The 11907-nt window shown below is 39.3% G+C and overlaps 1 protein-coding gene across 2 annotated transcripts; it reads left to right on the forward strand.

The window, feature by feature from the left end:
* The first annotated feature begins 237 nt into the window (after window positions 1–237).
* On the forward strand, window positions 238–11580 carry AGA (aspartylglucosaminidase). Of its 2 annotated transcripts, none has more exons than XM_012651648.1 (9): window positions 238–413; window positions 2338–2491; window positions 3102–3214; window positions 3989–4101; window positions 5333–5447; window positions 6791–6844; window positions 8170–8269; window positions 8959–9092; window positions 10525–11580. In XM_012651648.1, exons 1-9 carry the CDS (start codon window positions 287–289, stop codon window positions 10623–10625), a joined length of 1011 nt encoding a protein of 336 aa, XP_012507102.1. In that variant the 5' UTR covers window positions 238–286; the 3' UTR covers window positions 10626–11580. The 2 variants fall into 2 exon arrangements, with proteins under 2 accessions (XP_012507102.1, XP_012507101.1); XM_012651647.1 differs by having other exon boundaries at window positions 6791–6866; window positions 8162–8269; window positions 10525–10770.
* The last annotated feature ends 327 nt before the right edge of the window (window positions 11581–11907 follow it).

Genomic DNA, 11907 nt, shown 5'->3' on the forward strand with positions numbered 1-11907 from the left:
CCAATACCAAGCTCAACGTACCTATAACAGAGAAAGAGACACTTTGGAGGACTATGTAAAAAAAAAAAAAAAAATCTGCATATCACCGAGGAAGAATCGCCCTAGCGTAGCGGACAGAACGCCCCGCGAGCCCCGAAAACACACCTCGCGAGAGTTGGGGGAGCACTGACCGCGACCCGAGGGAGGTGGGCGGGGCCCTGCGGATCACGAGTTCTGCGAGAGCGGGTTGCGGGGGTTCCCTGCGCGGCCGCGACCTTTGTGGCGCTGGTCCGCTCGGCGCGCAGCTATGGCGCGGAAGTCAAATTTGCCTCTCTTACTTGTGCCGCTCCTGCTCGGTCCAGCCCTAGTGCGCGGCGGCAGCCCTCTGCCCCTGGTCCTCAACACTTGGCCTTTTAAGAATGCAACCGAAGCAGGTGCGGGGCGGCGGCCGGGGGCGGGGGCTGCACTGCGAGAGCTCGCGGGTAGGGCAGGACCGGCCGGCTGGCCCCGCCGAGGGCGCGCTGCCAGGAGGGCGGGCAAGAGCCGGCCTAGGCCGCGCCTCGGCGGTCTCAGCGTCGCTGCGTCTCCTGGAGTCGACCTTTTACTCCGTCCTCCCTGCCACTGCTGCATTTTAGGTCCTGACCATTTACTCCCCGTGTGCAGTCCCCTGCGCCGGTATATTTTCCACCCTGCTGCTGCCCTCAAAGTTACGGCCTTTTGCTTCTACTTTTCCACTGGCACCAACACCTTTTGCCTACAACCCGGTCTTTCCAAGGGCTGTCTGCTTCTCCACCTCTTATTTCTAATCCCTCACATTTCTGCATTACTCTGTACTCCAATTTTACAAACGATTAATAATTTCCCAACCGTAGTGCACTCTTTTTCCCATTTACTTTTTTTGCTACATGCTGACATGCCATGCGGTACTTGCCACCTAGAATGCGAGTTTCCAACCTTGCCTACACATTAAAATGATCCGCGGAGCTTCTCAAAAATCGTCCTGCCCGGGCACCACCCCCTTAGATTGTGATTTAACTGCTGGAATCAGGGCATCTGTGTTTTTTTACAAAGCTCCATAGGTGATTTTGAATTGTAGTTGGGGTCGAGAACCACTAAGCTAAGGTATCACCTCTCCCAGGCAGCTTCCCTGAGTTACTGCCCTCAAGCCCAAGCTGAGTTAGGTTCCTCTCTTCTGTGCTTTATTATCCTGTACGTAACCACTGTCTTGGCATTTTTGCATTTTACTGTGCTGTTTCTTTCATTCGCTTCAAGGCCTACTACTACATGAGTAATTTCAGACCCCTCTAACTTTCTGGGGCAGAATTGGCCCCAGAACTTGGTGAACCTACATTTGTGTGTTATATAGGCAGTGCATACGATTCAGAGAAAATGAGGAAACAGGCTGTGAAAAAGATATTCCCAGGGATAATGATGGAAAGAAAGTGCAGCAGGCTGGGCAGGGGACAATTCTGTGTAAGTTGTTGCTTTTGAAAGGCGGAACGTCTCTAAGTATACTTTCAAGCCTGACAGTACAGTAGTCATGCTTAAGAGATGCTTAAAGTGTTTGCCAACAATACCAACTACTCTTCATGGAATTCTGTTTTCATCTGTAAAGAAATTATCCCTTGAAGACTTTTTCCCCCAATGTACGAGAGTCCACAGAACATAGCATAGTGCTAGAAGCGTGGACACTGGAGCCAAAGTGGCTACTGTTGAATCCTGGCTCTGCTGCATACTAGCTGTGTGACCTTGAGCAAATTACTTAACCTCTCCGGCTTTGTTTCCTCTTCTTTAAGAACAGTAATTGCACAGTACTTACCTCAAAAGCTGTTATGAAAATTAAATAGATCAATCCATATAAAGCCCATGGTGTAATTATTTATTTCCTGTTACAGTATTATTGAGACTTAACTGTGATAGGTGTTACCTCAATAAAAGTATTATGCATATTTTTAATAATCTTTTGAATTAGAAATTTATAAGGCTGTGATTTAGCAGATTTTAAATTTGACTGCTTTTTAGTAGTTTTGATTGTACCTTTTAAAATAAAGGAGAAGATACTTATTTCTTTTCTCACAAACACAGAAAACTAGGTATTAATCAATGAAGAAACTCTCACTTTGAACCATTAGCCAAAGTCTTTGAATTCTTCATGGTAACTAGTTATATAATTTGTCTATTTCACTTTGACTTCTTTGTAACACTTCATAAACTAATTTGTTAAAAATTCAGTTTAACTTGGAGTAAATGTGGAAAAGTTTTTAAAAATCGCAGCTCACAAAACGTTTTTGGCTTGTTGCATTTGACATTGGAAAAATATGTAAATATAAAGAAACGTTATTGGGATTTTATTAACAGCATGGAAGACATTAGTCTCTGGAGGCTCGACCCTGGATGCAGTAGAGAGAGGCTGCGCCACGTGCGAGAGAGAGCAGTGTGATGGCACTGTGGGCTTTGGAGGAAGTCCTGATGAACTTGGAGAGACCACGCTAGATGCTATGATCATGGATGGGTGAGAACACTCTTCAGGACCTATTTATCTCTGTACTTTCATTTCGTGTTGAGTTACATTTGGAGTTGTGGTCTTCCACTGAGAGCAAGACGGAAGAATACATGAGTTTTGTCACAGATAAAAACCCCTAGCTTATTGTACTTGGCCTTTCCAGACACAAAGAGTTTCCCTCTCAAATGAAAAAAAGAAATCATCATAGTAATAGAAATATCACACAGAAGTAGGTTGTCTCCTTAGAACAGGGCGAATCCCAAGCTACAGCAGTATGTCTCTGACCTTATAAATAACTGTATACCTGCCACCCACAAGCCCTGTGTTTTGCCTGATTTGGAGCCTTACAACCCCTTTCAAAAGTCATATTTAAAATGAGCTAGGAGAAACTGAGAATTTTAGTGCTGTTGGGGTATATGGTAAATATACCATCTTTCTATTTTTTCCTTAATTTTGTCTGATTGTGGGAATCTGTATGAACTTCATGAATATCTTGTCACTTTTGTGTTAAGATGAGGGAGTTGATCCTACAAAACACTGTTGGCTTGGAGAAAAGAAATATTTTCTCTATCAACCTATGAAAACGCCTTAATGAATCTTACTGCATTTTTTCTTGCAGCACTACTATGGATGTAGGAGCAGTAGGAGATCTTAGACGAATTAAAAATGCTATTGGTGTGGCACGGAAAGTACTGGAACATACAACACACACACTTTTAGCAGGAGAGTCAGGTATTTGTTAACAATACTGAAATTTTTTCTAGGGTTCTGTCTGTAGTCTTCACTGTGAAAAACAGGACTCAGTCTAAAACAATGGATAAAAGCAGATGTAAGTTCAAATCCAGCTCTTTTACTTAACATCTGTTTAACTCATTAACTTCCAAATCTCACTTTCTTCATCTTTAAGATGGGAACGAAAGGAGTTTTGTTATAGCAGTGTCAATTATTTGAATGCCTTCCAAGTTATATACCAAAAATCATAATTGTGACCTGTAGTCAAAAATTACTGTTAATGATCTATGATCTAACAACTCCACTAGGCTCCCTTCAATTTTGTTGAATGTACAGAATTGGAAACTACCTGACAGGTAAAAGGATCTGGTACCATTCACTGGAATCCATTTGGTGTCTCAAAGTTTTTTACACCCTAGGCATTGCACACTGATCAGTGGAATAAGAGTCAGTCCTGGTGAGAAGTGTGCCTTTTCTTTTGTAAAGTGGCAGGAGGAAGATGTGCAGATGCAGTAGGAAAGGAGACTGTCATAACATATACCCCAAGGGTCTCAAGCAGATCAGTTTTAGGAAGCACATATGAAAGCTGAAGATCTAGAAACTGATTCCCTTAAAACTGTTCAAGTCTGAAGACTCCCTGAAAGTCTTTGTGTGTCCCCCTGATGTCTTTGTGTACCCCACTTAAGAGACAGTTGACATAGAACATCTCCAGTACATATATTTTGTTTAAAAGATGATACTTGATTAATTTATACTTTTCTTCCCAATCTCCAGCCACCAAGTTTGCTGAAAGCATGGGGTTTATCAATGAGGACTTATCTACTAATGTTTCTCAAGCTCTTCATTCAGATTGGCTTGCTCGGAATTGCCAGCCAAATTATTGGAGGGTAGGTAAACATATTTAATTTTAAAGGGCAAATTATCTGAAAATATTGAGTGACATCCCTTCTGCTCTCTGTTGCCTACCTGTTGTCTAGGGTCCCGGTTAGTGTCCTGGCTGCACATTAGAACCAATGATTTAAGTTGACTCTCTGGGCATGGATGTTCCTGAAAGCTCCCTAACTATATCTGATGCACATCCACGGTGGGGAACTACTGGTCTCTGGCAGTAGTTTTCAAAATGTGAAGGTTCTGCTATGGAGAGGGGGCTGCCTCAATCTGAACTGCTCTGCTTCTATTGTAACAAAGTCCAAGAAAAATCAAAGTTGGGAAACCATTAGTCTAACGTATTTCTTAGATTTTATCTTTGTGCAGTATATCTGGTATCTTGTCTTTATTTGACTTGAGGATTTATACTGTTAGATGTCTAGTATGTTACTAGTAGGATAATTTGCCTTTAATAGGACTTTTAGCATAAATCAGTTTGCCTTTGCCATACAGGGTCCTTCTATGGGATATCTTAGTCTCTCATCTGTTTCTTCCTTAAGTCCTAAATACCTCTGAGTAACCAAGGAGTCAGGAGTCACTAGAGTTAGTACTTGAAAGAGGCTAATCATAAAATTAGATTAGGGGAGGCACCTCGTGCACTAATGTGTAAGGCACGAATAATAGGTTTCTTGCTTTAATACCAATCTATATACATAGCCTAAATTTATGAATTTGGATTATAGTCTTGAGTCTTTAAGATTTATAAAGGAATCTTACAGTACAATTTAGAATATATGCACATAAACCTAGCTTTGAGGGAAAAAAAAGATTTTAATACCAACTTACATTAAATCTCAGAATTCTTCTTTGGCCAGGGAACAAATTCTGAAATTTAAAAGTCAAGTGTGCACCTAATTCCTTTGAGGATTAATATCTAATTTTTAAAAAGTCTTCATTTGTATCAACCACTGTACTGAGAATTTTAGGTATATGAAATGAAAATTGGGGACCTATTCCATACAGTATAGATATCTAACCCATATTATGTAATTTTGAGTCTAGAATGGGTATTTAGCAAAATTATATATCCATCTGTTTTCATGTAAGACTTAGTTAATCCTTAGCTTTTAATTATTTAAGTTACCAGATGTCTTTTTTGGTTTCTTCCTGGTAGTTGGTGATTGTATGTAGCTACTTGCCAATTTCTAAAAACACACTTTCTAAGTAATAAAACTTAAATCTTGTTTACAGAATGTTATACCAGATGCCTCAAAATACTGTGGACCCTACAAACCACCTAGTATCTTAAAGCAGGATGCTCCTACCTATAAAGAAACAAGAGATGACCGTGGTCATGACACTATTGGTAATTTGCCTTTTGTACAGTTTTTATGGTTAACGTTTAATTAATTGCCTTCCTGTAGATCCTCTTCATCCCTGTTCGTGCACCAGATGTTGATTTTGAATGTTTTAACTGCCAAGTAAGTATGTCCCCCTGGATAGATAGATAGATGTTATCTTAGCATCTGTATACAATTTTGTAAATTATTTATATCAGACCCCAAAAATTCAGTGACTATTGACTTATAGATTTTTAAGTCTTTATTTGATATTTAGGTTTTTGATAATTTTATGTTTGCCATATTCAAGTGACCTTAAATAATTTTTTCCAAGCTGTAATGTTGAAAATTTGCATTTGTCTATGTCTTAGTTCATTTTCTGCTGCTATAACAGAATACTACAGACTGGGTAATTTGTAAACAGTAAAACCTTATTTGGCTCACAGGTCTGGAGACTGGGAACTTAAAGAGCATGGTGCCAGCATCTGGCGAGTGTTATTCCGTGGCTGAAGGCAAAAGGGCGTGACAGAGAGAGGGAATCAGGCCAAACTCATCCTTTTTATCAGGAACCTCCTCCTGTGATAACTAAGCCACTCCCCCAGATAACAGCACTCCAATCACCTCTTAAAGCCTCCACCTGTTTACAATGTTTAACTGGCAATTAAGTGTTCAAAACATGAACTTTTGGGGGACACATTCAGACCTTAGCAGTCTGTATCAGTGATTTTCTTTGGAATTACCTTTGAAACAGTATTGAACAGTACCTGAGCAGTTAGGAGAGTAAGAGGATGTGGAATGGCTGCCAAGCAATGCTGTGAAATCAGGACGTTAAAAACCACAAATTGGCCACTGGTGTAATTTTCCGTATGCCCAATTTTTTTGTTTTCTGCTACCTAAAATTAACAAAGGAGTATATTTATGTTACTTTCTTAGTCAGTTTGGGCTGTTATAACAAAATACCACAGATAAGGTGGCTATCCACAAAGTTTATTTCCCACGGCTGTGGAGGTTAGCAAGTCCAAGATCAAGGCACCGGCAGATTCAGAGTCTGGTGGGGGCCGGTTTGCTGGGCTATAGGTGGTGCCTGCTCACTGTGTCCTCACGTGGTGGAAGGAGCAAGCTAGCTCTCTGGGGCCTCTTTTATAGGGATGCTAATCCCATTCATGAGGGCTTGCCCTCGTGACCTAATCATCTTCCAAAGGTCCCACCTCTTAATACTGTCACCTTCTCAATTAGGATTTCAGTATATAAATTTGGGGGAACCCAGTCATTTAGACCATAGCAGTTACCCGCTCCTCAATTATTTGGTTATATTTGAGGTAAACTTTAGGTATCTACAATGTTTTGTTTTGTTTTTTTTAACTTCCAGGCATGGTTGTAATCCATAAGACGGGACGCACTGCTGCTGGTACATCTACAAATGGTTTAAAATTCAAAATACCTGGGTTAGTGTTTCCAAAAGAACAGATCACTGCAGTGAACATTGAGTGTAAAGCAATATGTGCTAGGTGCTGGGGGCGGTGGGGTGGGGGTCGTTGGAAAGCACAGCCCTAGCCTCACAGGTGAGATAAATAAGTGTGAAAGCAAACGCTATACTCTCTGCTGAGTGCCCAAGGAAAGGGCTTCACAGCCAGTGCTGTAGAATTCAGGGGCGGTGGAGGTGATCTGTTTACTCTGGGGTAGTTAGGAAAGCCAGTAAGGTAATGCTAGGAGCTGAGCCCTGAGTCCGCAGACGGGAGAGGGGAACATGCAGGCAAAGGGACTAGCAGATACAGAGTGGTGCACACTTCGGGTTCAGGGATCCTGCTGGCTGGGAAGGAAACTGTGTACGTGAGGGCAGGGTGGGGTGGGGGGAGCAGTGGAAAATAAGCCTGCAAGGGAGGACTTGAGCTAGATTCAGGGTGTCTTAAGTCTGTTTAAGGAGTTCTGGCTTTTATCTTGAAAGAGTAGAAAAGCATTAAAGGTTTCTTCCTAGAAAAAAATTGGTAAAAGTTTGGCACGTTACATAGGAAGCAGGAATAGATTATAAGTGAGGGAAACCAATTCTGAACCAGTTGAGATGGTCCAAAAATTAGATGATAAAGAATGGTAATAAAAGATGAGTCACTATAAGTCTCTGCCATCTTGGTGTATAACTGGCGGATAAATTCTTTTTTATTAACTAATTATTTTAATTGACAATAAAAATTGTGTATATTTATGGTATACGACATGATGGTTTGATACATGTATATATTGTGGAAAGGCTAGATCAAACTACTTAACATGTACAATGCCTCACATACCTATTTTTTTGTGGTGAGAACACTTAAAATCTACCCTCTTAGCAATTTTCAAATGTAGAATGTATTGTTATTAACTGTGGTCATGATATACATACAGTAGTGCTCTGGAACTTATTCCTCCCGTCTAACTGAAACTTAGTGTCCTTTGGCCAACATCTCCCCAATCCCCCCAACCCCTAGCCTCTGGGAACCACCATTTTAATCTCTAAGTTCAACTTTTTTGCACTCCACATCTGATAACAAATTGTTGTATAGTTAACATAGGTTTGTGGAAACCTAAAACCTACGTTGAAAAACTAACGAAAACCTTTTCTCTCTGTGTTCTGGTGAAGAATTTACTTAGAATGATAATCAGTGGCTAAGCGGAAATATCCCCTATTTTTGAAACAGCTCTTGACATAATTTAGCTCACGCTTGATTTCCTGTCCTAAAGCATTATGCTCTGCCCCACAAAGCCGCATAGGAGATTCGCCGGTCCCCGGATCTGGGGCCTACGCTGATGATGCCGCAGGGGCAGCTGCAGCCACCGGAGATGGTGATGTATTGATGCGCTTTCTACCAAGGTACGACTTCTTACACCTGTGAATTTGAGGGACCCTTAGGTATTTTCTGTCAAGATAGGAAATAATTTTTGCACATGTAATCTGAATTCGTGTGCACAGGAGCATGTTAGAAACTGCATACAAACTTTCTACCTGTCATTTTAATAACCATAATCACTCAAATAATCATAGTCCTTTGAAACATAATAGTATTGCTCGCCCTTCTTCACAGGTGAGAATACTTAGGACCTACTTAAATAATTGATGTAAAGCTACTGAGTAAAGGAGCTGTGGTAATTGATGATAAAAGTAGAAAGTTGCAGTCATTGTGTACATTTAATTACTACAACTAGATTTTTACACATGTGCAGTGTTTTCCCCTTAGTAGCTTCTTTTTTCATTTAAATATAACTTCTATTGGCTATGACTTCCTGGCTATTGTTACTAAGTGACGGTTATTCAGCTAAAGCCAAAAATAATAGTCTTCATCTGAAATGAATGGGTGGATTAGTTGAAAAGATAGACATTATATCAAGGTTTACTTGCTTTGTCGATGCTTTAATAGGAGTTACTGACTCCTGTCCATTTCTATGTATTCTGTCACTTGTGACTGTGCCGGTGGTTTTAAATTTCTAACTTCAAGTAACCTTGTTTGGAGTTATTATATTATTTATTCTGTGATACTAAAGTTTCACCTCTGTTTAAATCAGCTACCAAGCTGTAGAATATATGAGAACAGGAGAAGATCCAACCATAGCTTGCCAGAAAGTGATTTCCAGAATTCAGAAGTATTATCCCAAGTTCTTTGGGGCTGTCATATGTGCCAATGTGACTGGAAGTTATGGTAAGTTGTGTTTGAATTTCTTATCTTTGTGAGCTTACAAATGTTTATAAAACATGCACTTTTAAATACTGTAGTGTATGATACACTATATCCAGTGGAAGAAGGGATAACATAGAGTAGGCACTGGGTAAATGTTAATTGATGATCTGTGAAGACCCACGAAGTGTTAAAAATATACCTAAAACCCTGTGGGGGGGACTGCGGGCAGCCGTGATCCAGTCTTTGGCTGTTAGTTCTTATCTTTCACTTCTGTCCCAGATGAAGGTTGGCGTCAGCTCCAGTACCTGATGAGATGGGCTAATCTAGCAAATGCTTTTACTAATTAGAAGTAGAGCGGGATAAATTATCTTCGCTATTTCTTTTCTGTTCGTTATTTAAATGTCTCAGCCATTTAGATCTTCTTGGAGCTCCAAAGAACAAAATGTATTACTAATTAGTAAACCAAAGAGGTTAGCAGAATTATTTTTGCCCTGTGTTGGAGGCATGTCGTTTGCTTCATTCACTTTCCATATGAGCCTATCACAGTTTCAAAGCGTTTTAAGATCAACCACTGCTGATGCTCATTAGTGACTTTTCAGATGAGGAGGATATACAGCTTACTGATCAATATGACTTATTAGGTTAGACTGCTTATTATTGTTCTTTGATCTTTTACTTCCCACAGTTCTGTATTTGAAAAACTTGTTTGAAGAATACTTTATTCTTTTTTAAGTACTAAGACACAAAAGTCGATAAAAGTTATGAGGGGGAAAGGCTTTAGGTATAATATAAGTCAGTTTTATTGATTCCCTCTTAAGAAATAAACCTTATTAGAAGGCTCGAAGTTGGATTTAACGGAATGGGAAAATGATAATTATATAATTGCAGCTGAATTTAAAATTGACTAATTCTTTGTATTAAAAGTAATGACAGTAGAAGGGGACCCCTCCGCTCCCCCACCCTGCAGGTATTTGAGTTAAAGAAGATGAACTTGACTAAACAGAAATCATCTTGACAAATAGCTCCTCTGGCTTTCTGTGAGAGTAGAAGGTAGAAAAGAACAGGGAGCAGGGGTGGGGGGTGGTTATGGGTGATTGATGGGAATGTTTTGTGGTGAGGGAAATAAAGGTTTTGGAATGTGCCTGGATAATTTTTTCTAAGGAAAGGATGCGAAAACAGTTAAATAACAGTAACAATGACAGCGTGTATATAGTGCAAAAAAGTCAGCCAGTTATCTGAAGTTCAAAGAGATGACTTGCCCACTACCTTTCTTTCCTCTCACGGACTGTCACTGCTGAGTGCCAGGGAGGATGACACTAGTATACTTCTGTGTGGCTCAGTTAGACAGAAGGTGTACAGTGGCCAATATCCAGGCAATAAGCAGTGTGTGTATTGGTTGTAAATATGTGCATCCTATGTCTAACCAAACCACTTTCTCATTTTATGACCCCAGGTGCTGCTTGCAATAAACTTTCAACATTTACTCAGTTTAGTTTCATGGTTTATAATCCTCTAAAAAGTCAGCCAACTGAGGAAAAAGTGGACTGCATCTAATCCATCTTTTCTGTCAACATCTATATTTAAAGAAGAAAGAAACAAAGGCTGAAAAGGTTGCTCTCTATCGTTGTATAGTGTTCCTCAAGTATTCTCAAGTCTTTTTGTAAAATAAACACAAAAGTAAACTTATGCTGAAGTGGCACTTTCACTTTCTATAACTGAAATGTTTTTATTATCTATTTTTATTTAAGCTTTGGTATATCCTCTGAAAATAAATATGTATATGTGTGTGTGTATGTGTGTTGTATATGTTTAAATTTTAGGTGATATTTGCATTTCTGATCCATGTTGCAAGAAATTGCTACTTTGGGGATTTATTTCTACAGTGATATAGTAAAACCGGGAGAAACAATCTATATTTAAATGCTTAAAATAATTAGAGTATACAAGTTTTTTAGACCTAAAGAAAAAAGTAACAATGAGTCTCAGCATGATTAGTCTTGATTGAGTTTCAGTATGTGACAATGATATGTCTCTTATCACTGATTATTAGTTTGACCTCATATTCCCTAAAAGCTTGAAGGAGGATGATATTAATAACATAGATGCTTTTGTTTTGCACATATTAGAAGATACAATCTTCTGATGAGCCACTGTGTTGATATTATTTGCTTTTTCCCTCTGTTGGAGCTCTCAATGTACGAAGGTTCTTAAGCCACAAAAATCTCTGATCTTTTAGCTACTAATATTTGGTATTGATCATGTCTTTTGAAAATGATTTGGGGAACTTGATCTGTACTATAATTTTACTAATCTCTTGTGCAAAGGTGGGTATTGCAATTAGAAATAAGTCAATAAATATGTTGTCTAGCTTGGTATTGTTTTCCTAACTTCTGAATTAACTGTATGACTGACAATTGTGCAGAAATTATGTCTTTGTTTTCTCAGCATCTTTTCCTTTGAAATTATTATTTTTTTAATCAGGAGTCATTAATAAAACTACATGTACAATGTCCTCAAATTTTAGTATTTCTGCTGTTTTTTCTATAATGTTTAGTGTTCTTTATAATTTAGGGTAGAAAGCTGTAGTTTGAGATTCTCAGACTTTGTTATGTAACAAAATTGTCTGGAGAGCCTCTTTGAACATACCCTCTGTCCCACTAAATCATACTTTTCACAAATAAGGACTTAAAATCTGGAATTAGCAGCTACTAATGGTAACCTGAAAGCTAATTATGAAACAACCCTACAGCTTCACACTCACAGAAGAGGAAATCTTACTTTTGAGGGTTCCCATGAGGTATGCTTTCTGATGCTGGACCTTGGAAAAGGGGGGGAA

This window comes from Propithecus coquereli, unplaced genomic scaffold, assembly GCF_000956105.1.
Source record: "Propithecus coquereli isolate 6110/MARCELLA unplaced genomic scaffold, Pcoq_1.0 Scaffold36, whole genome shotgun sequence".
In the NCBI taxonomy this organism is placed as follows: Eukaryota; Metazoa; Chordata; class Mammalia; order Primates; family Indriidae; genus Propithecus; species Propithecus coquereli.

Coding starts and splice junctions, on each gene's coding strand:
- AGA (XM_012651647.1), top strand. CDS start 287: ATGGCGCGGAAGTCAAATTTGCCTCTCTTACTTGTGCCGCTCCTGCTC. Junction 2,492..3,101: donor GATGCTATGATCATGGATGG/GTGAGAACACTC, acceptor TTTTTCTTGCAG/CACTACTATGGATGTAGGAG. Junction 8,270..8,958: donor TTGATGCGCTTTCTACCAAG/GTACGACTTCTT, acceptor TGTTTAAATCAG/CTACCAAGCTGTAGAATATA.